The sequence below is a fragment of the Leptosomus discolor genome, chromosome 5 (assembly GCF_034619465.1).
Source record: "Leptosomus discolor isolate bLepDis1 chromosome 5, bLepDis1.hap2, whole genome shotgun sequence".
In the NCBI taxonomy this organism is placed as follows: Eukaryota; Metazoa; Chordata; class Aves; order Leptosomiformes; family Leptosomidae; genus Leptosomus; species Leptosomus discolor.
The window spans coordinates 48,218,506-48,244,339 of record NC_141395.1 but is presented as its reverse complement, the minus strand read 5'-3'; the positions used below and the strand labels follow the sequence as shown (position 1 = coordinate 48,244,339).

The 25,834-nt window shown below is 41.9% G+C and overlaps 1 protein-coding gene across 2 annotated transcripts in view; it reads left to right on the top strand.

Annotated features, from left to right (window-relative positions):
• Positions 1 to 2,473: 2,473 nt before the first annotated feature.
• The window catches only part of JPH1 (junctophilin 1), an 84,328-nt gene continuing 60,967 nt past the window's right edge, over positions 2,474 to 25,834 (top strand). For both annotated transcript variants that reach the window (XM_086465518.1, XM_086465517.1), the window contains exons 1-2: positions 2,474 to 2,852; positions 9,683 to 10,439. In XM_086465518.1, the coding sequence (XP_086321644.1) occupies positions 2,474 to 2,852; positions 9,683 to 10,439 (1,136 nt within the window). The remainder of the gene's footprint in view (positions 2,853 to 9,682; positions 10,440 to 25,834) is intronic.

Genomic DNA, 25,834 nt, shown 5'->3' with positions numbered 1-25,834 from the left:
GGCTCATGTTCAGTTTTTCACCCACCAGCACCCCCAAGTCCTTCTCTGCAGGGCTGCTCTCTGTCCACTCATCACCCAGCCTGTATTGACACTGGCAGTTGCCCCAACCCAGGTGCAGGACCTTGTCTTGGCCTTGCCTTGGCAGGACCTTGCACTTGGCCTTGTTAATCTTCATGAGGTTCACACGGGCCCACCTCTCCAGCCTGTCCAAGTCCCTCTGGATGGCCTCCCTTCCCTCCAGCCTGTGGACCACACCACACAGCTAGAACGACATGCAATTATAGACAGGTGGCCTCAATTACTAGTTTAATTGCATACCAGTATCAGCTATAGGCATGCTGACTTCCAACAGGAAGTTCCGCACACCCATGTAAACCATTTCACGCTTATGAAATTCTGTTAAAACATGACAGGGCTTCATCTTGTGTCACAGGAAAGAAAACAGAAAAGAGAGACCGATAGAGTGAAAACACATGCCATCACCATTATTGTTTCCAACCTTTTTCTTGACTACGAAATGCAAGGGCATAAAACCTGATGAGCTCAAGAAATACTCAGAGGATACTGAACGCATCTTCTTCAGCATTCCCATCTACTTCAACCTTTTCAGACTTCTCCTCCATTCTCGATGATGGCTCTCCACAAATGCTCACACTGCAGTGAAGGTCTCAGCCTTAAATTCAGCACACTACACAGCCTTGTCCAAAAAGATATGAAAGGCTGCATAACATCTGTGCTACAGAAACAACATTCTTGTCTGGTTTTCCACACTCCACAACTGTGGAACAAAATTCCCAGAGTGTAAAGGGGCATCGAAAGCTTCCCTGTCTTCTCATGGACAAGGCACAAGTCTTTAATCTCGTCTTTTTCTCTTTGTATGTACGTCTCCAAACGTGTGCACAGAGTCTTCTACCTGCACATGTTCAAGCAGAACTAGAAATCCCAAAGCCCCTTACTGGAACAGAAACAAGGCTTTATAGCACACACTTCCTCTGAGGAGAGAGGAGACACCAGGGGCATGTATCTGTTATGGTGCTCAACTCTCTGTGAGAGCGCGGCATAAAAATGTACACAGAACAGCGTCCTGTGAAGCATAAAGCTTGAAAATTTATCCAAGATAAATGGGTATATTTAGTATGTGCAATATTTGAACTTGATTTGGGTTTAAGTTAAAACTGTTTATAACTGGGCTGAATTCGGCATAGATTTCCAAAGCTTAACTGTTCCAACTTCTGACAGTTGGTGTTCAAATCTTTCGTTTGCAATTAAGTTTCTGCTTTTACTCTCTGCCACTAACACAGCCATTGCTATTTTCCCACTTTTCCAAATCATCTGTGTCCAGACAGTACCACTCCCCATGATTAGTAAGTATGAGTCACACTTTTAACAAAATCCCTATTTTCTTTCAGATTTTCCTCCAGTCCTGGTCTGTATCTGCAAAAGAACAAAAAGCTGAGATGCCCTATGACAACAACTTTCAATCCCTTCTCCGCTCTTCCCTCTGCTTTTTCTGTGCTTCCGTGTTTCTCCTGTCATTTGCCCCTATATTTTTATCTGATTATCAAATATCTGGCAAAGGAGCCCTTGGCAGGATTTAGAGCTGTTCAGTCACCCAGCGGCCACGGGGCTAAAGGCATAATGAGAGATTGCTCACTAAGTTCCCACCAGCGCTGTCCTTGAGAGGCCTTGATACCACTCGGGTTCCTTGTGCCCCGTGTTCCTCCACCCATGGAACTGCTCGTTCGCCCCTTCGGCAAGGTGGGTTCCGTGCGTGGTTTGGAAAAGGGACAAAGCACAACTCGGCTTTGCTCTGTAGCAATGCCTCCGGCTTAAAACGGGTCTTAAAGCTCAGAGAAAGTGAAGATAAAAAATAGAATTAAGAATCACAGGTACCACCACTTGGAAGCACCCCCTGCTCGCTGCGGGTCTGGTAGGTGCAGCGCCAACCGGGACGGGCAGGGCACGGCACGGCAGGGCGGCGCGGCCGGAGCACGGAGCCGCCCCGGGGCACCGCACTCCGCGGGGGCCGCGGCCTTGCCCCGCCCCGAGATACACGCGCCCCCGGGAGGGGCGGAGGGGGGCACACGGAAACACACACACACACCCCGCACCCGCCTGCCCCCGGCCGCTCCCGAGGACGGAGCGCACCGCGCACGGCGGCGCAGCGGCCACAGTCCCCCGGCAGCGCACCTGCCCCGCGGCGGCGGCCCCGGCCGGGGGCGGTGCCGGGCGGGCGGCGGAGGGGCGGGCGGGGAGGAGCGGGGGGCGGGCGCCGCTCGGCGCCGCGGGTCTGCGGCTGGGCTGGGCGCGGGCGGGCGAGCGGCGGAGCGCTCGCAGTCGCGGGGAGCGCCGGGGCGGTCGGGCGGGCGGGAAGGGAAGGAAGGCAGGGCAGGCAGGGAAGGGAAGGCAAGGCGGGCGGGCGGGAGGGCGGGAGGGAGGCGGCGGCGGCGCCGCGCTCGCCCCGCTGCCCTGGATGACGGGCGGCCGGTTCGACTTCGACGATGGCGGCACCTACTGCGGCGGCTGGGAGGACGGGAAAGCCCACGGGCACGGCATCTGCACCGGGCCCAAGGGGCAGGGCGAGTACGCCGGCTCCTGGTCCCACGGCTTCGAGGTGGCGGGCGGCTACACCTGGCCCAGCGGCAACACCTACCTGGGCTACTGGGCGCAGGGCAAACGCCACGGGCTGGGCGTGGAGACGAAGGGCAGGTGGATGTACCGCGGCGAGTGGTCCCACGGCTTCAAGGGGCGCTACGGAGTGCGGCAGAGCCTCAGCACGCCGGCCCGCTACGAGGGCACCTGGAGCAACGGGCTGCAGGACGGATACGGCGTCGAGACCTACGGGGACGGAGGTGGGCGCCGGCGGGGGGCGCCCCGCGCGCGGCGGCGGCGGCGCTGGGGAGGGAGGGAGGAAGGGAGGGCGGGGGGCGCGCCTGCGTGGGCACGCGCGGCGTGGGCAGGGCCCCTCCTCCCACCGCCGCCCTCACACCGGGGTCTCTGCTCCTTCCCCCGGGCCGGCTCCGTGCGCGCCCCCGGCGGGGTCTCTGCTCCTTCCCCCGGGCCGGCTCCGTGCGCGCCCCCGGCGGGGTCTCTGCTCCTTCCCCCGGGCCGGCTCCGTGCGCGCCCCCGGCGGGGTCTCTGCTCCTTCCCCCGGGCCGGCTCCGTGCGCGCCCCCGGCGGGGTCTCTGCTCCTTCCCCCGGGCCGGCTCCGTGCGCGCCCCCGGCGGGGTCTCTGCTCCTTCCCCCGGGCCGGCTCCGTGCGCGCCCCCGGCGGGGTCTCTGCTCCTTCCCCCGGGCCGGCTCCGTGCGCGCCCCCGGCGGGGTCTCTGCTCCTTCCCCCGGGCCGGCTCCGTGCGCGCCCCCGGCGGGGTCTCTGCTCCTTCCCTCGGGCCGGCTCCGTGCGCGCCCCCGGCGGGGTCTCTGCTCCTTCCCCCGGGCCGGCTCCGTGCGCGCCCCCGGCGGGCAGCTTGTCCCTCAGCGGTCGGCCTCGCCTCGCCGCCCCGGAGGCCCCGCTTGGCGGCCCGGGAGCGCCACAGGTGCCCGGTGCCTGCCCCGCCCCTCTCCGTGAGGAGCCTCCCGGCCCCGGCCGAGCAGGAGCGGCCCCGCCAGGACGCGGGCCGGGCTGCCGGGCTCGCCTCTTTCTCCCGGACAGCTGGTAGCGATCCGTGTTACGGCTGCCTGCGGACAGCGTTCCTTTTCCGCCGCTGAGGCGGCTGCCGGGCTCCCCGCCCGCGGTAGCGACAGCCGGGGCCGGCGGCGCCTGGCTCGGGGGGAGAGCGAGCGGGCGGGCGCGCAGCTTGCATAAAATCAATGAAACTCGGGCCCACCCTCACGTCATAACTTGTCTATTATTAGAATATGGTATAGTTTTTTTAAAAACACCCTGCTCTAAGTACAGGCTTGCCTCTCACACGCTTCCCCACGAAACAGCAAACGTTTGTAGGGCTGAGCGCCCGGTTGGAGGGGTGTGGGCAGTCAGCCCTCCTGTGGAGGGTAGGAGCGATCAAGAAGTCAAGGTTCAATAAGGCCACTTACGACTGGAGCTTATTTGAATGGTCAGTTACAGTTACCTCTGTAATTTCATGCTCTGTACGACAAATAAGCCCGGTACTTCCGTAATTCGTCCCTCTCTGCTGTTATGTTGTTGGCATCGCATCAGTGGAAGTGCCACCTGCAGCTTCTGTAGAGTTGCTCTTCAACTTGGTGTGTTCCATCATAACGGGGGAAAAACTGGATTCAGTTTTAGGACTAGACAGTTGTTGGGGTTTTTTTTTACAGAAATGCTGCTCGCTTCAGCTTCAAGTAATGTGCTTAGGTAACATGCAAGAAATAGAATGTACCAAAATCAGAGGTAATGTTCACATGATGTGGCCAAAGTACTAACCTGGGCTTGATTGATGCTGTTGCTAGTTTCATCAAGGAATTTTGGTAAGAGATTTGTGGTCAAACTTTAAGAATCATGTCAGAGAACAGGCATCTTTGTATTAAGCAAAGGAATAGAACTTTACGGTCCTTATTTTTTTTCCCTTTCTGAAACAGAAAATGTAGTTAGTTGGGTTAGATTCATTTCCTTCAGAAAATGAGATATACTGTGGGTTTTGTGTCTTGAACTCTTTTAATCCTGTTGTTTATACATATTTGTAGCTGTCTGAAAATTATTTCCTGGTGTGGAAAGTTCTGGTGCTCAAAGTCAGCTGAAATGTGTATTTGGGGATTTAAAAAAACCGAAACAACAACAACAAAAAACCCAAAACAAAACATGGAAGAGATCGGAATTTTAGTTTCACTTTCACCACACAACAGACTTTTCAATTTTTATGATATTTGTTTTGGCTAGTAAATTAGAAGTTGAAGAACAGCTGAATTTGCAGTGGCCATCTTTTTTTTTTTATTATTATTTTTTATTTTTTTTTCCCCCTTTCCTGAGAAGTAAGTTGCCATTCCAGTAAATTTTCTAGGAGGGGTTTTCTCAAACTAAAGTTCCTTTTATCTTTTTTCTTTGGGCTTCTTGTGGAATTTTTAATATCTCAATAGAATATTGATAATAGGAGCTAAATTCTCTAAATTTTTAGACTTGGACCCCGCAGGAAATTCTGTGTCCAAAACAGCATATGAAGCGTGCAGCTTACACTGTGAGATTTTTAGCCCCGTTAACTGAAATCTATTACCATCACCCCAGTCTTTTACGTGTTTCAGTTCATACGAGCAGAGGGTGTGAAGTCCCATTGATTTTAATGAAAGTGCTCATGAATGAAGCAAAGCAAATGCGTCATTGATGTTTGCAGATGTGTTTTTGTTTTCGTGCTCTGGGAACAATAGCCATGTTTGTACACTGGCAGAATGTCTGAAATGTTTTTACAAGGAAACCAGATTTACATATGTGTCTTTAACACACTGTGAAATATTTGCAGGAAAGATCTTCCTTTATTATGGCCTGAGAGGACTAGCAGAGCAAAACAACTGTTTAGGCTATGCCAATTGCCAATTTGTTTTCAAACTCACTAAAATCCAGGCCTCTTTGCTGCAATTTTTTTTTTCTCATCCCCCCAAAGGTTGTTTTAAAATGCATTGGTGGTAACAGGAGATGTAGTTGAAGGAGGGGAAAAGGAACATGAGCATTGACAGTGTTCCTCGGTGTTTCTGCACACAACACTTTGCACAACATGAGTAATATATGCCCTGCTGTGTTTATATGCTTAACGTTGTCACTCAGTCAAATCTCCGAGGAAAACACTGTGATTTATAAACCATGATCTTCCATTCATTGCATGTGCTTATGCTGGGCCTTCAAGTGGCCCATCAGGTTGTTCCCTACGGCAGTCTGGTCTTCTGGGCCTCCTTTAAACTCCCTAGATTTTGTTGAATCGGTGTGAACCTGCGAGTCTACCTGAGCATTTTTTATAGAGGAAATAAGGCCTAATTTTGACACTTCAGTATGTGTAAATTGGTCAGCAGTTGATGATCCTGCCAACAACAGCAATAACAAGTGTCTTGCTGTAAGATTGTGCGTTGTTGTTCTGCAGAGGTCAGGCAGTGGCAAATGAATCCTTAAGCAAAGGTCGACAGTTGTACCTATGTTCATTGATTCTAAGTAGTCTCTTCTAGCTGCGCGCTTATCTAACATTTGAGTCTGAAAAGCATGCAAAAGTCTTGATGTAACAACAAATTCGCTAAACTACAGAAGATGTAAGTACAGGATAAGAGCAAGTGGAGTAGTTAATAGATCTGTGGCCTCTCAGCTTTTTCACACAGCCTAGTTTTAAATTTTAGCCACAAGCAGGCAATGACATTTACAGCTGTAAGATACACTGAGGGTTTTTCAGGAGGGATGGCACAATGTAACTCTAAGGAGACAGTTACGAAAGTATACCTTACAGCAAGTTGCCAAGGAAAACAAAAGAAAAAATGTACTTTCTAATAGTTCTTGGGCTCAAAATACAGACACCTTTTCAGGGAAACCAAACACCAGGTGGATGGTCAGTAGAAGTCGTGGCTGAATGCTTCTTCAGTTACAAAGGATACCAAGCCTAGCTTTTGGAAAATAAAGATGAATGACATTACTCTTTTATGGTCAAATACAATTTTAAATTAGCTTGGAAATGACGGTGTTAATTAAAATTTTAACAGTTGATCCTTACTGGAACTGCTTTAAACAGTCATTTGTAGTATAAGATGAAAGGGGAAAAAGTGTGCTTGTTGATTCTGTCATTTGTATTTATATCTGTATAGAGAGACAGGTAAATACTGCGTATGTTTGTGTCTTCACATATAGGAAAATCTTTTTTTTATTGTGTCATATCATATGATGTAGTATTTAATTATATTACAATATTAACATACCTTATCTTGTTTGGTTAAAGTTTTCTAAAATGTCTTCTGTCGAAGAAGAGGGTGCAGTTATAGTCTGATACCGTCAAGCAAATTACTGTACAAGTCTCTTGCATTTGCACTGTGGACACTTGCATTCATATGCCACTAAAATATTTTTCCTTTAAGTTAAAAAAAAATCAAGAAAACTGAGCCAGCTTTCTAGCACTAGTATTAGAAGTCTTTCCCTTAATAGATTCGTAATGATAGAAGAGATAGTTGCTACCTGCAAGACTGCTCAAAATTCCAACTAAGTATCTTTGGTACTTTCCAAGGACCAGTTCAGTATGAGTCTTCCATTTTCTCACTGACTGGTTTCTCTTTAGAAGAAGCTGGCATTGATTTTATTTCCCCAGTAGAAAGAAAAATCGAACAAGTGAATAGCACATCAGTTGTCCTTGTTTTAGTGCCCTTATGGACAACAATGACCACTTCCACTTCTTTCTACGTTGTAGTGAAAAATACAGGACCTAAATGAATCAAATATTTTTGAGCTTTTCGTGTTTATTAATTAAAACAAAATATTTGCAAGAAAAAACCTGACCTTTTGTACTTTTATAAAATTCCATACTGAAGTAAGTTGATTCTGCTTCGAGTCTGACACTCAAATAGCAACATGGAGAGCCATAATTGTGAGTTGCTGCTCTAATGTAATATTGTGGTATAATCAAAATTAGAATTAGATTTATTATTTTGAAATGAAATTAACTGGTACAGAACATTAGCCAGATTGTTGTATGTAGCAGTAAGTATACGTAGCCAGATTCTTAGCTCCAGCATATCATTACGGTGCTAGGGGGATCCCAGATATAATTATGGATAAAATGTAGTCATTTATGCTCATAAAATATTAATATATTTCTGGGAAATATCTGTTTAATAAAGAAAAAAAATTACAATTTGGCTGTATTTTTACAGTATTTACAGAATACGTCATACCAGTGCTTTATGCTCGTGTTTCTATTTGTTCTTCTCCATATGCTGTGTTTTTTAAAATAATCGTGTTTCTAGATTCAGCACTCTTACCACCAGTGCAGCAGTAGGTATCCAGGATACAGAGAATCAAAAAGAATCTAGGAAAGTTGTTTGTTTGTGTCAGCAGCCATCTGTTAAAACAAAAACCTTCCACTTGGTAGAATTTTCTACCAACACAAAATTGTATGTTGTGGAACCTGTCTAGTATTATATAACAAAGAAAGCAGATTTGGCAAATTTAATTGCATGTTAACATTGAAATATAACTTAGTGGAAGAGGTAATACAGTCAAGCAGTAATTAATAGATAATTGACATGTACACGACCAAAACAGTATGCTTATACAAAGGAGATAGAATCTCAAAGCAAATGAAACTTTGAGCCACATCTAAAGCTGCAGGTATTTCACGAATATTTTTACAAAAATTTAGTCAGTCACTGAATTTGACATTTGATATTTAGTTCTCTGAAGAGTCATTTTTAATAGGTGGTCCAATTAAAGCAGATCAAAATCAAAGGAAGATATTTTAGAGATTGCTTATTCATCCTGTAAGGATATTCAGACTCAAAATAGCTTTTTTTTTTAAAAAAAAAAAAAAAAAAGCAGCGCTAGGTGGGCGAGAGGCTTCATTTTGAGGAGCTTAAAGCAATTTAATGGGAATTAGAATGAAATGATCTTAGAAAGCAAATTATCTTATATTTGCCAGTTGTGGGGCTCCTGGCACCTTCCTTTAGAACATCTGGTACGAAGGGCTTTCAGAGATCAGACACTGGAGTATGCATCTCGTCAAAATGAAAATGCCTTTCAAGAATACAAGAAAAAAATTGTCTGCAGTAGTAATCTGATAATGCTGGGGTTTGGCTCAGACGCAGCTTTGCATGGATATCCGTGACCTCTCCTGTCAAATACCATATTGCTCTTCCTTATGTTGCTGTTTAAAAAAAAAATACAAAGTAGTTATGATTGCAACAATGAAATGTGTTTATGAGGGAATGGTGTGCAGTGTTCTGCTTGTTACTGCCTTGTCTTTCTTAGGTACTGCAGAACAATCGAAAGGTAAAAAAAATGGTAAAGGATTCGTGTTTCTGATCTTTCTGTCACTATAGAATGCAGTGCTGTGTTTACGATACTGAGGATACCAAAAAGTGTTGATATCAAGAGTTCACAAAGATTCAGATATACCAAGGTTTTGTTCTTCCATTTGAGTACATGCAAAAACATTAAAATATTCAGTTTTGCAATAGAGGTTTATAACAGTGAATCCAAAGGCCCATCTGAAGGCAAGACAAAATGTCCTGACAAGGAGAGAGCTGTAGTCATCCTGAACCCAGGATAATAGGGTGTTTACTGCTCCTACTTACTCTTTTGGTGAGCAGCTGGAGGCAAGAGCCATGAGTGTCCTGCTCCCTCCCTTCCTTCCATCCCCATCTCCCTCCTCAGCTGACTGTATGTAATGTGGCTCTGCTTCTGCTGACCACTTCGCCATCTGACCAACTTAAAAAGATATTGAAGGAGTCCTGCTTTAGAAATTTCTCTTGAAATTTTTTCCAGGGACAGATCCATTCAAAAACCGCTTATGATTATAGCTACTGTGTCTTAGTTGCCAAAATAAATTACTTCAGCTGGGAAAGTGAAGGATTTCTTAAGCGGAAAAATAATTGATAAGAAAAACAAGTAACAGAAGTCATTTAACTACTGTGTCCTGTGCTGTGATTTTTCTGCATTTCTTCTTGCCAAAACCAGAGCTGACAACACAGCATTGCCTGTAGGATGCTGGATGTAGAGTGCTAGTGTTTCTATGGCTTCCTGAATTTAATTTCTCCTTTATTACTTTAAAAGGTACCTACCAGGGGCAATGGACAGGAGGGATGCGACATGGCTATGGTGTACGTCAGAGTGTACCCTATGGCATGGCAACTGTGATCCGTTCACCCCTCCGAACCTCTCTCGCTTCGCTTCGAAGTGAGCAGAGTAATGGCACTGTTCTGCATGATGTCACTTCAGACAGTCCGGCTGGAACAAGAGGAGGTTTTGTGCTCAATTTTCACAGTGATCCAGAAGCCATGGGCATTAAGAAAAAAGGAGGCTTGTTCAGAAGAGGATCCCTTCTTGGTGGTATAAAACTCAGAAAATCTGAATCTAGGTCATCGATATCTAGCAAACGGAGCTCCGTCAGGAGTGATGCTGCTATGAGCAGGATTAGTTCTAGCGATGCCAATTCTACAATTAGTTTTGGTGATGGTGACTGTGATTATTGCCCTGTGGAAGACCATGTTGATGCCACCACTACAGAAGCCTATATGGGTGAATGGAAGAATGACAAGCGCAGTGGTTTTGGTGTTAGTGAGCGTTCAAATGGTATGAAATACGAAGGAGAGTGGCTAAATAACAGGAGGCACGGATATGGATGTACCATGTTTCCAGATGGCACCAAAGAAGAGGGAAAATATAAAAATAATGTTTTGGTCCGTGGAATAAGAAAGCAACTTATACCAATACGAAACACAAAAACTCGAGAAAAGGTGGATAGAGCAATAGAGGGTGCACAGCGAGCAGCTGCCATGGCAAGAACCAAAGTGGAAATTGCAACTTCAAGGTATGTTGTCGCAAAATCTAGTTGTTCATCACTGGATTTTCAGAAACAAAAATGTATTACAATATGTGGGCTCTTATTGTTGACGAAAGACTCAAAAGTGCAAGGGTGTAAATGTTGTCTTTAGTGAGTACTTGCTCACTTTTGTTTCACGTGTGTTGACTTCATTGACTTAGTGGCATTACACATGTGAAACTTAGAACTTCAGCTCGTTTGTGTGAAGATGTTTGTATATGTTCCATAATATACTGTGAAAGTAAATTTCCATTCTCATAGTTTTCTGCTTTCACTTAAAAGCTGCTGCATCATGCTTTCAAACCTGTTTGGAAATGAAAAACTAGTGAGGAAACGTAGAGAATGATTTGGGGAATGTGAGGTGAAGATTGAGTATCTTCCCATAAGCATGCTCCAGTTACGCTTATTGTGTTGATTTTTTGGGTAGCATCTGAAACTCACTGAAGTTGCCCATTTGACATTGAGCATCTTAAGATGTATCTCTTTATCTGAGATGTCATCAAGGCTCTTGTGCTTAGAGGCAGTTGATTCGGTCGCCGAGGCAGTGTCTGCTGAAAGAGTTCTGTATGAGGGCTCTTTCGTTTTGGAGCATGCTTCTCCTGCAGTCTGAATTTGTCTGGATCTTATGATCACCACTTGAAACAGTAGTGGTCATCTTCTCCCCACCCCCCTGCCAAGTGCTGGAGATGGGAGAAGCATATGGGTATTAGTAGTGAGGAGAAAAATGTCATTTTCACTTTGAACTCGTAACCAACAACCAAGCAAAGTTGTCTAAAATGGAATTGTTACAAATTAAATCAGTATAGACGATTTTAATAGGTTTTGCTATTAAGTCTGCGAGCTCTTTAAAAAGCTATTTAATTTTTAATGCCTTCCAATAAGTTTCCGTGGCTGTTTTTCTGTTGTTAGTTTTAGTTTGTTTCCTCGGGCAGGCTTTTCTTGAAATATGCTGTGGACCAAAAAAAGAGCCCAGAAATGTTCATGAAAGTAAATCTTCATGCTATTTTAGAAGGAGATGTCACATTACACTTAGAGCTGAACAACTGATTCCTGATTTTAGTGTGGTCAGTAGTGTGTGCTCAGTGACTATCCTTTTTCTGACAGTCATAAAGAATATGGAAAAGACCGAAAACAGCATAAATGGGAAAGCTTGAATACATGGATTGCTCATAGCAAAAAGTAGCTGAGACACAAACATGAAGAATTCAGCATACTGTTAAAGAACATTTCTGAGCACTGGTCACCCAAGTAACTAGAGGGTAGAATGTACTCAATTACTTCTATAAATATAAGGAAGGCATTATATGACAGCACACCATATTAGCAAAGCAGATCAGCAATAGCTAACTTTAAGAAATTACTGGATCCCATTTGTGTTCTGTCAGTACATAATAAGCCCTAGTTCTGAAAAAAATGAAGTGATAGGCTGTGTGGATAGGGGCGGTCACCACTTTGAGTCCATATAAAGCTATTAAAAAGCTGTAGTCTGAGACCGTTAGGTTACAAGGCACAGTGTATGCACTTCCTTGTTCAGAAGGGATATGTCTCTGGAGTGTTGTGGTTGCTGTTCCTTCCCTTCAGTTTTAGGTGAAGGACAGAGTTCAAATTGCTTCTTTTGTAACGGTCCATGAAAACAATGTTTATTTCTTGAAAAGGCATTTTTGAAAGTGCAAAACAGAAGGCATCAGTTGTAGTACAGCTGTGACCATGGTCTGTTCCTTTGGTTTTTCAGCTGGGAATCCCTCTGAAACAGTCCCACGGCTACCAGTATGGATAGCAAGATTTGAGATTCAGGTTTCCTTTCTGTTAGTAGCCTTTGCACTAACTGTGCCGGCACTGAGCCAAAGGCAAAGGGACCTGACACTGAGTCAGGCAACATCAGGCATAAAGATTGCATTAACTTCACTTGTGAGTGCGTATTGGACTCGCTTAGTGAGGATGACACAACCCTTCCCGTCTCTCAAGTTTTCAGACCTGCCTTTTGTGTCAACCACTGGGAGCAAGGCCAGGGCATTATGTGAGCTAAGGGACTGTCAGACTGGCAGAGTAGGTAGCGCTTACTGCCGAAGAGCCAGATCACCCGGGAGAGGTTCTAGAAGAGCATTGAAGAAAAAACTTCCACTTCAAACCACTGCTAAATTGTAGGCTGACCGGATTGGTATGGTTTCAGGATGAAGGAACTTACTTCTGTCCCACTGAAACTCAAGGACCAGCATTGATTTGTGACTGCTTTTTTACCAATTAATAATGTATTAATCCTTCAGACGGTGGCATTCCTGCAGTGTCTTAGATGGATGTGAGGATGGCAGTCTTGTCTGTTTCCTAACCATCACTACTACACCAGAGAGTCCCGGAGGACTGCCTTTCTTCATTTCTCAGATGTGTAATACAAAGGTGGTTCTGCCCATGTGGCATAACCTCACCACACGGTGGTCTGTAAAACCTTCTGTGCTTCAGACCTGGCAAGTGTCACCAGCAATGTGTGCTTACTGTAGATTTCCATTAGTGGAGGAACTCTCTAGATAGACATTTTCTCACCCCAAAAAACATCGAATGTCCAGGTTTCCATGCCAAAGAGTTGGAAACTCCAACTCTCAGCCAGATACCTTCCTTTTTGATGCAGCTTTGAGTTGTATGCTGTTCTTCCTGTATTGTTTATTCCCAAAATGTTCGCTCAGCCAAGTGAAACCAGACCATACTCCACTTCATAGCTCCTTGCTGGTCACGACAGGTTTGGCTGGTAGTTTGACCTGTGACAGATGTCCACACAGTCATCGACAAGACCAACCACTGTTTTGCTTTTTATTCCTGATGTCTTTTTATGTCTAAAAGTCCTCCTTAACAATCTGAGTAGTCTTCCTTTATCTAAACCAGCAGTTTGGTGTATGAAGAAAAATCTAAAAGTTGGGTTAAATGTTGCTCCTCTGAACCTGAATTTACATTGGCTTTCCTGACTCAGCCTTTGGGTTTTTGAGGCATTTGTACTGAGGTGTTTTAGATATAATGGCAGCATTTCTCAAAAGATAACCAGGTCACAAAATCGTGTGATATATAGAAAGCTGCTGTATCACGGGAATAGTTACCAGCCTCTGCTAAACGGATTCGTATCCAAAACAGATTATAAATTAGCAATGAATAAAAATGCTTTTAAAATGATAGTGCAGCTTAGCAGTCTTGTGTATTATAGTTTTACTAGCTAGATTTAACACAAAATATTAAGGCACAAATGTAAAAATCCCAGAATTTGAGGAGTTTCAGAGGCATGTTCAATATTTTTCCCTTTAAAAATATTAAAAGACTTTTTTTTTATCATTATAGGCAGTAATTAGGTCAAATTCATCTTTAACCCATTTGTGCTAAAAGTAGCCAGGTTTACTCTATATGCCTTTTTTGGGTCTTGGTGTCTAAAAGAAAAAGCTGCCTTCCAGAAATTTTTAATAAATTCTTTTCTATATTATTTCAAGAACATGTGAAATGCTTCCAATGCTGGAAGATGTACATGTGGAAGAGCCCTTTGGAAGATGTTAAAAAGCCCCAAATGTCCACTCAAGCAAGAGTCTAGCACAAACTTGTTTTGAGGATATCAAGTAATTCTCACTGTAGGCATTTTGAACTTCCTTTTCATCACTGTCATGTGTCTGATTCAAAGGAGATATCCCTCTGCAGTTCGCTATGAACTGGAATTAGAACATTTCTTCCCTAGCATGAAAAGCACTTAAGTTCTCATTAGAGGTGCTATTGAGAGTATTATAGTAACTTTGCCTTCATCAATTCTTATGGTGGTATAAACTGTAACGTTTTTGGAATTAATTTTCAGAGTTTAAACATAAACTTACCTTCTAATACTCAGTATCACTGGGTGTTTTCAAATGTATCAGTCCCGTAAGTAAATATGTAAGTGCTGGAAGCAGAAGGAGTGATGTTTGTTTACATACAACGTTTCATATACCAGATTCTTTCTAGAAAAGTCAATATTATGGGTTCAGAATTGAGCTCTCGGAGCCAGGCCTTTTTTCTTTTTTCTCCCTTCAGATTTTTTCTAGCTAATGGTCAGATAGAAATTTTTCTTTAAATGTTGACTGTCTGAGGAAAAAATGCAGGGTCACAGAGGGACAAGATAAAAGTACAGCAAAAGTAAGAAATATGAATCAGAAGAAAATGTGTGGAGGAAAAGGGAGAAAGAAATCAAAAGAAAAATGTTTCCTTGTTATTTTCCTTATACTCCATTGATCTTTCCAGTCATAAAAGAAGCAGGTTAAAGAATTGTATCTTCTTTTTTATTCTGTTTCCCACAGAAGCTAAATACTTTTAATTACTCCAGAGTTGTGAGTGAGTTTTAAGTAAGGTGTACTGTCATAATACACTGTGAGAACTTTTGACCACCTTAAAGGGTATATTGTAATGGGTTTTCGTTACCTGAGCACCTGAGGTTTGGTGAAGGATAATGGTGCCTTTGTGTTAGGCACTGCACAAACAAATTACCCTGTCTAGAGACCTTGCAGTCTGGGAAAATGGCAGTGACCAACAAATGGAAAGAAACTGGCAAAAGACTGTGAAAGGAGCCAAGATCAAGATAACAGTAAAATTAATATCTTGCAACTAATAACATAGAGCAGTTCCTCCTTGTTAATTAGCTGCCTGTGCTCAGATAGCAGTGACTAGCCAGCCTCTCATCAGGAACAGCTTTTAAAGGGACCACTGAAGGAGGGTTAACTGGTGTCTTTTCTGCAGCGGTTTCTTTTCAGAGTAGCTTTTTTAGACAGCTCAGTTTTATTTTTAACATGTTCGTGTCCAGGTCCAGATGCTATGGCTTAGTTTCAGCCTTTATTTAGTAGAATCTGCCAAAACTCTGGTTGTGATCCAGTGTCATGAGCAGCCTGCTTTGTTCTGTGCAGCTGCAAAGGAGCCTGGAGTTGGTGCAGGGCCCGCAGGAGGAAGGTGCAGGAGGGTTGCCTCGGTCGTGGAGACCCAGTATAACAATTTTGATTTTGTTTGAAAGCGAGCCTGCTGCCACGACCTGGACTTTCTTGGGTCCCTGCTCTCCCTCGCTGCCACAGTGGCCTCCTGGAGCTGGCTTGTGTTATGTTCAATGCTGAGGCTGCTGTAGAGAGCTCTGGTTCATCCTGAGGCCAGGGCCTGGGCCCAGGCGCTTCGTGTTGGCTTCAAGTCACTGGTCAGCACCTGCTTCTGCATGGCGCAGCTCAATTGTCCCCCCAGAGCACTAGTGTTCACAGGACAGCAGTTATATAAGAAACTAGTGCTTTCATAACTTTAGTTCAGAATTTCAGTATGCTGTGCTGCACGTGGTGGGTTTATATGAAGTGTGTGGAACTGCCAGGAATGGTTTAGCAGCCAGGTCTTTTGTTGTGTTCATTGCCTTCTGTGACCAGTGCTCTCGGCTTGACCTGAACAAACTGTGATTTCTAGGGAGAGCTGGAATTACATGCGTGTGGTACTACAGTTTGTGTCCACACTAGATGGCAGCTGCCAATCATTCCAAATGGCACTGAATTATGTGTACCCCACACAGCTTTCCATGGTGGATTTAGCTGAATCTACCAATCTCACTTTACTCGAAAAAGTAAACTGGTCGCTTGCAATGCTAGTGCCTCTCATGTCTTTGAGATGCTTTACTTACTACAGCTGAAATATGAACATTGTGTTTAGGAATAGGATCCAATAAATACCAAAGGTATTTAAATAAGACTGCTTGCTTTAGTACAAAGAGCTGCCTTAGGTTCAAAACAAAGCCAGTTTTAATCATTTTACTATGTAGCCTATTTGAAGGTAACAAATGAAATGCTGTGGTAAAACTCAAAATAAGTCTTGAGCTACTATGGATAGTAATTTTAATGTTAATTCTGCATTCTTTAGAGGAAACCATATGTTCCTTGAATCCTGTGGGAGTTGTACCACAAACTTCAGTGGGGCACATTTTCACTCAGATTTCACAAACAACTCGTTGATAGAAGAATGCAGTCTTGGACTGTTCCTCCATTATTTGCTGTGGAATGAATAATACATCTGTTTGAAATGCACAAATTGTATAAACATCACTACACAGGTTTTATTTCTTTTCTTAGTATTTAATGCAGTAAAATTACATGGCTGAAAATATGCAAAATTACTCTTGTACTATCTCTCAGCTGGAAATTTAAGAAAGCCTCAAGTATTTAACTTTTTGATCAAATTACCTATATAGAATACACCTACCTACAGCTGCAAGTCTGAATAGGGATATATTTTTAAAAAAAAAAAAAAAAAAAACTAAACGCAGTTCTGGAGTATAGGTAATCTTACTTTGTGTTTGTATTAGACATAGAATTGTTACCCCAGAGTTACTTTCCTAACTTGTTTAAAATCAGGAGATTGATAATATAAGACTGAAAATATTCTCTGCTTTCAAAATGTAAATGAACCAACACTGTACCACTGCTTTTAAAATAACCATCTAAGAAGGCCTTTTTTTAATAAACAGACCTTTTTGAGATGTTTCTTTGTTCAGATGGGTAAGGATTTTTTTCCCAGTTTCCAGAATACTTAATTTAGGAGAAAGAATCTTTACAACGGCAGCCCAGCAGATGTATGTGAAAATACTAACACTTTTTTTTTTTTACAATACTGAAATACACTAGCAAAAGACTAATATTTTTTTGTAGCCAAAGAAGATGAGCCGTTACGCGGATTCTTGCCTTAGTTTTTACACAGCATCTCAGTTTTGATCTGTATTACAACAATTATTCAAAAGCTAAGCTGCAAACAGCATCTGTCTACTGACTTTCAGGAGAGTTTCTGTGAGGGAAATAAATCTCCATTTTAAAAAACAAAATCTGGATCGTTTGTACTGGTTAGTCACATATGAACCATAGTGTAAAGCCGTTAGACTTACATTATTGCTTGCTATGAAAATATTCTCGAAAACAAAAAGATATTTTATATTTCTACTGTACTGAGTACAACTACATATGGCTAGTAGTACTAGTCAGAGCTTGAGTAATATGCTTGATGTTTTGCTCAAAGACTAAACCAATTAATACAGAATGTTCCCAACTTCTTTCTTCAAAGAAATAAGAAAATGTGCTGTCATCTAACAGTGACATCGTTGATCAGTATTCTACAAAGTAGGATGTTTTTCAGTGAAAAACTACAGCAGAAAAATAGTGATTGAAATGATTTAGTTAATGCCCCCTATGTTGATCTAATTGTGTATTTCCCAAATAATAGTAGATTAATTTTCTGAAAGCTGGTGTAGTTCAATGAGTAATGCCATTTGTTTGATTGCTGATTGATCAGTGGTACATATGATGACTTCTGTTCATTTTTCTGGCAATTCATACATTTTTCTGGTTTATACATCTAATAGGCATTGGTACATATTTTCATACACTGACTTGCTTTCTTTTGCCTACCTCACTATGATTTTCATCTTTTATTACTGGTTATTTGTAAATTGTTACATTTTCTGCTTCTTTGTTCTTCTGCAGTTCTCTGCGCTCGCTGTCTAGGGAGGCAGAGGCGGTGGCAGTCTCTTTGTGGCTAGTGTCCGGGAGTAAATTTCTCCATCAGAGCTTGTCTCCCTTCAAGCCCGTGTAAATGTTTAACATCTGAAACAACCTATTTATTATTCTTGTTGTCCTCTTTAGATGTTTTCCCATTTCCTCTATATAAACATATTCCCAAGAGCTCGATCCTGAGGTCACCTCAAAGCAACTTACTTTATTTATGAAGTCAGGGTTGTTGCCTTGTACATCACTCTTACACTTAAATTGAACTTCATTTGCTGTTTAAGAGTGATCAGTGAGTTCTGTGCAGCCCTTCTTTGTGGTTGTCCCTCAGACTTATCTTGTGTAACACTAACATTCACCAGTTCTGACACTTAGCTGTACACACCTTTTCCCCAACATGTATGAATGTCATGCGTTCTCAGCCCTAAGGCCTATGGATATCCAGCAGTGAATATTCTTGGCTGGGAAAAACAATCATTTAATCTGACCCATTATATTCTGTTTCTGAACTAATTTTTTTATTCACTTAAGCATTTCTTCACTTTTTTTTTTTAATCTTAATTTCCTCCACTTAGTTTCCAAATAGCTTCTGGTGAGGAATGCTACACTTTGGTCCTACTACATTAAAAGCAGGAATTGATGGGAAAAGATAGTATTACTGTCTTGTACTTGAAAGCCAGAAATTTCCTTATTAGTGTCTGGCTGATAGGAAATCAGTTAAATCTGAGAGGCTGCGGTTAAGGCTTGTTTAGTTACCTTACTGCTATAATGCAGCACCCCCACTTTGTGCTTTCCTTGGTTTACTGGCATATATAAGATGAGGGTGAGGTCATTCTGCTGCTGCTTTTGCATTGCTTTATGGTTTTGGGATGAGCCGTTTCAAAGACCTTTCTTTCTTTCTTTGAATTTTTAGACCACTTCATAAATAAATGTGTTGGATTATGTCAGTCTTACAGCCATGCAACAGGACTTAAAATCCAAACGTGAAAACAAGTAGGATTAAAAGATTTTCACTGTTGAGGTGGTCTTTTGGAAGATGCGGACATGCATAGCCCTGATTTGCTCGTATTTGGAGCTAAGGTTTCATACCTGTTCGTGGTTAGAAACTTGACTTCCACAGGGAGAATAAATAACACCAAGAAATCTTAGTTATGACTAAGCTGAAGTGACATCAAAGGAACTGGCTGTCTGTGTGTTTTCAGCCCAAGTTTGCTTTTTGAGCTCAGTCACTTACAGGAATTTATGATGGCAACTGTATAAGCATCTCAGGAATATCTCAAAGACAAAGAACATGTTGCCAAGCAGTAAGATACAAAATGTATTTCAGGAATAATAAGGGAACCAAAAGTTATGAGTGTGAGTCAACAGATGCTAGTTGTCAGAATGCTTTGCGCAGATGCAGTGGTGAACCACCTTAAGCATTTAAGGATCTTTTTCTTATGTCTACTGCTTTGAGTCCTGCTTTTACCTTAACATATCTTGACCTAGGGCTTAATTTCAGTTTTACTAAAAATCCAGTAATTAAACGCATTCTGGAATGTTTGTTCATAACTGTATTACCATTTGTAACATTGTTTTGTGCTTCAGGGAACAGTGTGTTTCTGGAAATTGCCTATTAGCAGCAATGGTGGGAATGGCTTTTATCAATCCTGTAAATATCAACAGAATAGATAAGCTGTTGACCTTTTCTGATACTTAAAAATGTTTCATTTGTACAGATCTGTTCAAGTAATAGTTGATGGTTTCTGGTGAAGAGGCTTTGACTTTCTTCTCATGGTGGCTAGATTCCTTAAATTTATTTATTTTAATACATTTTGGAACAGCACAAAAAAAGTCCTGAGAAATGTTGAATTGTGCCCTGGTGTTTGAGTAGGGGTCGTTACAAGTGTTGGACTGGTGAAACCTGTTGGCTGGCTTCCTCACAGCAAAAGTCCTGCCATTTATTTTCTATTACACAGCATATTTAATCAGCTCTTTATAATAATGCAGGCATTTTCAGTTGACAGTTCAAAGAACATACTGACCGAGTGAGTCCTCAGAGGCCAGTCTGAGACAAGTCAGCTTAAACTATCTTCAGAAACCTTGCTTGCTTGTTCATGATCCCTGACAATTTCAGGAATTCTGTCTTGCTTTCAGTGTTCCTAATGTGATACTTTAAAAGGTACTTTTCTCTGAAAAACTGAATGAATTTGCCTTGAATTTGCTGGTACGTGAAAATGCATATTGAAGTGGATGTATAACCTAACACTGCTTAATCCATTAGAGAAAATAGTTCTGATTTTGCATAGAAATTCACTTTGCAGGATTATGGGGACGGCTTCCTCTTGGATTATCTGCTTTTATACACTCATTGTTAAACTGAAAACTATTTGATATCATCTGTCTGAGCCTGAAATAGTTTATTGCCTTTTCCTTAGTAAAACTAAACTCACATCTTTGAGATGTTCTGATCTTTTCCTCTGTTCTTTGACACTGAATGATCTCATTTTGCAAGTAAAAGTTTCAAGGGAGACAGAAATTGAACTTGCTCAGGTGCAAGTCAGCTGAGGAAACAAGCATTTTGTACCCAACTTTATCATTTCCATCTATTAATAAATGAAACTTTAAAGTAGATTAAATAAGAACTTTTAACAGTTAAGTCCACTGTGTTGTTTTTCAGGTTACAGTAAGGAGTGTTTTAACTCAAGTTATTTTTTTTTCAAGAGTATTCACTGTTTAGAAAAATATTTTTGGTGTGCTTCGCCCCTCCTATTCCCATGCTTGCAGTTTAAATAACGTTTGTTCCTTCTGAGATGAATATGAAGTAGAATATAAGGGAAAATGAATATCAAGATTCTGTTAATATCCCCAACAGTAAGCATTGTAAACCTACCTTTTCTTAGTTTTTGTAGTCACGTTTTTTTCTGTGAAAGACTTTAAATATGATATCAAGGATTTATTACTTAATATAATAAGCATTTAACATTGGTGCAGCAACAGAGTAGTAAAAAGGAGCTGAGAGGAAAAAAATGGAAGTCTTGAATTTTAGGGCTATTACAAAATTATATTAGTATCTCTTTATGGTTCCTTTACTGTCCATTCTGCAAAAAGTACTGAGTTTTTTTTCAGAAAAAATAGAAATTGCTTCAGGATTCCTATGTAGCATAAACTTAATATGCCACTCAAATTGCCTACACATTTAATTTCATATTTGTTTGATCATCTTGAGGTGTCATCAGCTTGTTTTGCGTTATGAGATTGCTGTTTGAAGCATTTTTGTCAAGGTTTTCCTTGTTTGTTTTAGATCTTCTGTTCAATTACTTATACTTAAGCGTCACCCATTCCCAGTCACTGGTAAGCCTTGCTTAGGAATGGATACCATTAAGGATAATTTCAGATACTTTTTTATTTTCTAGAAAACATAGATTCCTTGTCACTATCTCCATGTTTTGACCCTGTTATTGCGATCAGCGTAATGCATTTTCTTCTCTTGGAAAGAAATGCATTAGATGGATTAGCAAAGCACTAAAAATATCTTTGCTTAACCACCAAATTATATAACCATCCGATTTCTGTTGGCTGCTGGTCTCATGCTGTGGTGCATTTTAGAAATCTGCATTTTACATCATATCAAGTGAAAAAAGTTTTTGGTTTACATCAGGTCTTCTTACAGAGTTTCAAATATATCTTTCTTTATATATAATTTTTCATTCAGAAGGTTAAAAGTAGGATTTACTGAAAGCTTCTGATAACCAAATTTGAAAATGCTGCAGCTTTTATACAATATATTCCTTCTTTTTTTTTTTTAGTCACTCTGGAGTGGGACGTCTGATGTTTCCTTTGGGTTTGTGCTTTGTTTTGGCAGGGGAGTATTTTTTAATGGATAGTAGTTTAGATCAGATCCGCTGCTGAGGGCTGTGGTACTCTGAAATGAGATGAGTCATTTTTCTAGAAAGCTCCTTACAAATGCAAGAGAAGATTTGGTCAGGTGTAGAGCTGAGTGTCATCTTTTTTCTGCACTTTCTGTATCATTTGAAATAAAGGATTTGCTACAGTTAATCTATTCCAGAGACCTCTGCAAGGAGAGAACAAGAGGAAAATTATTAATCTCACCTTAATTAAATCTTTGTCATTTCAGGATTTTTTCTCTAAATCTGTTGTAAAGATCTAAAGTGATTTATCCCTCAACATACTGTTCCAGTGCTTGACTGTACAAATAGGACTAGTAGGAAGTTGATGCTGTAACTCAAATACTCTTTGCATTGGTAAATAAAGAAAAAAGAGGTTCAATTTAAATGTGTAGCTAATTGACTGAAATGCTCATCAGGAATGTTTGTCATGTGATAACTTTGTAGACTGCTTGCTTTTTTAAATTTTTTTATGGCAAAAAGCTCATGTTATATTGCAGTGGAACTGTTGCTTGTGGTCGGGTTGCCTGCAATAGCGCTGCAAGATTTTGTTCTTTCTGAATGTGACAAGACAAGTCCGCCTGTATCCTAAGGTCAACAAAGTGTCACCTTAGTCTGCAGTTACATCCTTTCCTGCTGTTTGTTTTTCTATTGTGAGGCTGTAATGAAAAAGAAAAAAACTGCATGCATGAAAAAAGGAAATGATGCCATCAGAGCAATCCCTTTGCATCTAAGGGAGAAGACTCTACATATAATCAGCTGGCTAAAGGGCATGAGAACATCCTGAAAGGTAATTTGGCATCTTCTGGTAAAATACTCTGATATATCCCATTAACTTGTTCAGCCTTACTCAGAAACAATGCCTATAGACAGAGGCACAATACTAGGCCTTTTTCCCTTTATTCAGTGCCAAAAAGTGCGGTTATCATGCTATACAGTATCGTCTTCAAGCTGGTGTTTTTTATGTACTGCATCTGAGGAGTATGTACACAAAGGGTTCAAACTTTCCTCTGCAAGCTTTTTTGTCCTTTCACACTTGATGCTCTTTACAAGTGAGTGGGAGAAGCCTGTGCCTTTTTCAGACCCTTCCAGAGTTCATCTCTGCAGTCATCTTGTAAAGTATGAGTAGAGAGCTGAAGTTGCTACTACTTGTTTCCAACTGAACTTCCTCTTGCTCTTCTACCTGCTGTCACTCCATTCCATCTGGAATATTTGTCTCCACATGTTCAATCTCATCTTTTAAGTTGTATAGACTCTGGGGCACGTTCACTTTATATGTTTTAAGTAACTGAAGTGGTGGAATCTATTCTAGTCTATTTGTCATCATGCAACTGTTAGCAAAATATATGCACTAATAATAACAGGCGCAACGCGAAGATGATTTCCTGTGGGGAATGAACTCTGTTGTTTTGTTTAAATCTAAGAACACCATCTTCAAAAGCACTGTGCTGGGAAGAATAAACAAGGGGGTTTTCTCTCTGTTTTTTTCCCTGTGACTTATCAGGAAAGAAATCATTGACTTCTAGTCTTCAAGTCTAGTTTCTTCTCAGAAGGAAATAGCTAGTCTCTGCCTGGGAATGTCAGGGTGTGTGCAATTGCTGCTAGCCACTAGAGAGCATGGTATCAAGGCATCATGGCTGTCTCTTCTGCCTTTCTGCTGCTGAAATATGGCTTAATGTTTCTGCCAAAGAAAATAGTCGCAGATTTTTATGATTTTTTTTTAAAAAACCCAGATATAAGAGCATTATGTTGAACCTAGTGAATAAAGCAGTGAGTTCAAGCACCAGCATTTTAAAGTAGAAGACCTACATTCTTCAATAGCAGGAACAAGGAAAGATTGGCGTGATTCAGATTCTGGTATTTTTAAGTGAAAGCAAGAGACTTTGAATAGAGGGGATCCTTGCCATGCATAGGAATGTATTAAGCAATATGAGAAAAATCTTTTCGTACTAAATTGATCTAAAAATTACAGAATGGAGATAATTTTGTGGAATTTTAATATGAAACTACTCAAATGCTTCTATATTATAATTTAAAATAACCTGCCCTTTCATGACCCTGAAGGACAGCTTTATAAAGTGTTCTTTATTAATCCTAGAGGTCAATTACGCAAAAACTGATATTGAGACTATGGTAGTAATGTAAGGTGTTTGTTTTGCCGCTTTTTATTGTACCATTCATTCTGAGGGAATGAGCTGACTTTATGCAGTCTGATCAGCAGCTCATCATTGCTGTTACTCAGCTAATTCTGCAGTGAAGGGAAGCTGGAAAGGAGCATACAGCCTGCTGCTCAGCAGATGAGGGGGAAAAATTGGTCAGGAGTCTTTAAAAAATTCACCTTACGATATTTCCTGTGATGTTCTTCTCTTTAGAAGCAGACAAAACATCACTTTCTAAAATTTTAATCAAAGAACAGTTAAATGGTTTATAGTCCATTTACCCTGTAGCTTTGGAGGATAAAAGTGCGAGCTGAACCTGGAAGGTTTTTAGTTTATTCTTCACGTAATTCATTGGTGAAATGTTAAATGTTGGCCATGCTGATGTCAGCTGGTTCCAGTGATAGCAGGGTACCACTGATGGAAAAGTGTTCTTTGTGAGTTGCATGTTTTGTGGGAGTCACAGGCAGGTAAAAGGCCAAAGCCGAGATACTAGAAGTTCCCAGCTGGACCCTAAGGGATAATCAAGCACAGGGACAGTCCAGTTACCACTGAAGGAAACCTTTTGGTTCTCAGTATGCTGTCTTAGGTGTCCACTCTTCACAATTCCCAGAAAAACTAAAATTCTGGGCTTATTTTATGAATTGCAAAGGAACTAACAACTTTCTGAGATTCAGTCCTTTCCCTTTGCAAACAATGAAGCTTCTGTAATGAAGCCATATGTCACATTCTGTCTGCCGTTACTCATACTGAGTGCTATGCCGTTCTTCACACTGTTCCAAAAAACTGAGATTTGAGCATGGTACAGCTCAATATGAATAAGGGTGCCAGACAAAATTTATTCTAGAAAGATTGGTCAGCTCAGTTGCTGAGGATATCCATATTTCTGGAAATGGGGGCAGGGGAATTGCTTTGAAAAGCTAAACTGAGGAGACAGTTTTGTGTTTTATCACTCTGGTAGAGAACTTGGTTTCTAGATTTACATATATGTGAGAAAAATTATTAACAGATTATATGGGTTTGCAGTGGAAATGGCTGCTTATACAGGTTGCCGCCTCTTACTTCTTTTTGCAGTGACAGCTGCATTCGGATTGTGAAGATCCTCAGTGTACTAGTTAACCAGATAAAAAACATCAAGCATGATTTGTTTTCCTCAGCTCTGCTTGTTCGGTGCGTGTTTCTGGAAGGTCATCTAGATCGTGGTGTCCAGACTTCCCTGGCTAGGTGTATGTGGCACTTGCCTAGTGGCAGGGCATGCTAGGCGGCTTATTGCTTGTGCAATACGGTACTGGAACCGTTCAGACAGCTGGCTCCCACTGTGCTTTTATCCCAAAGGATCTTTAGGAGCAGACATGTGCTGTGAAATTTTGGTAGCAGCAGCCAGACAGCCCTGTGATAGAGACAGCAGCTCTGGGAAAGGTGATGGTGAGGAGTGGGCTGCTGTTACTTCCAGAATAATTCAGTCAGCAATCTGCCTGTGCGCTGCTCTTCCCCAGGTGTTCGGCCAGCCAAGAGCCAGCCCTGGGTTTGGTGGTTTGGCCTAGTGAGCTGCGTGTGCTCTTAGGCTACAGGCTGGACGTTAGTCCAGTGCATCTGGTGCACAGCAGAACTTGATTATGTGAGTTTACTTTCCAAACATGCCACAAACTTCAGTGTGACCTTTCAGCAAATGAGTTATGGTGAGGCACTGTGTTAGAGATACGTGACTATGTAGCTATGAGTACCCCATTAGGTTTGTAAGAGAGTGGGGTATGCAGTGAGCGTACAAGCACAGGTCCTGTCTGAGACTGTGACCCTGTTGCACTTCCACTGTGTTGTGGAAATCCAGCCTTGCC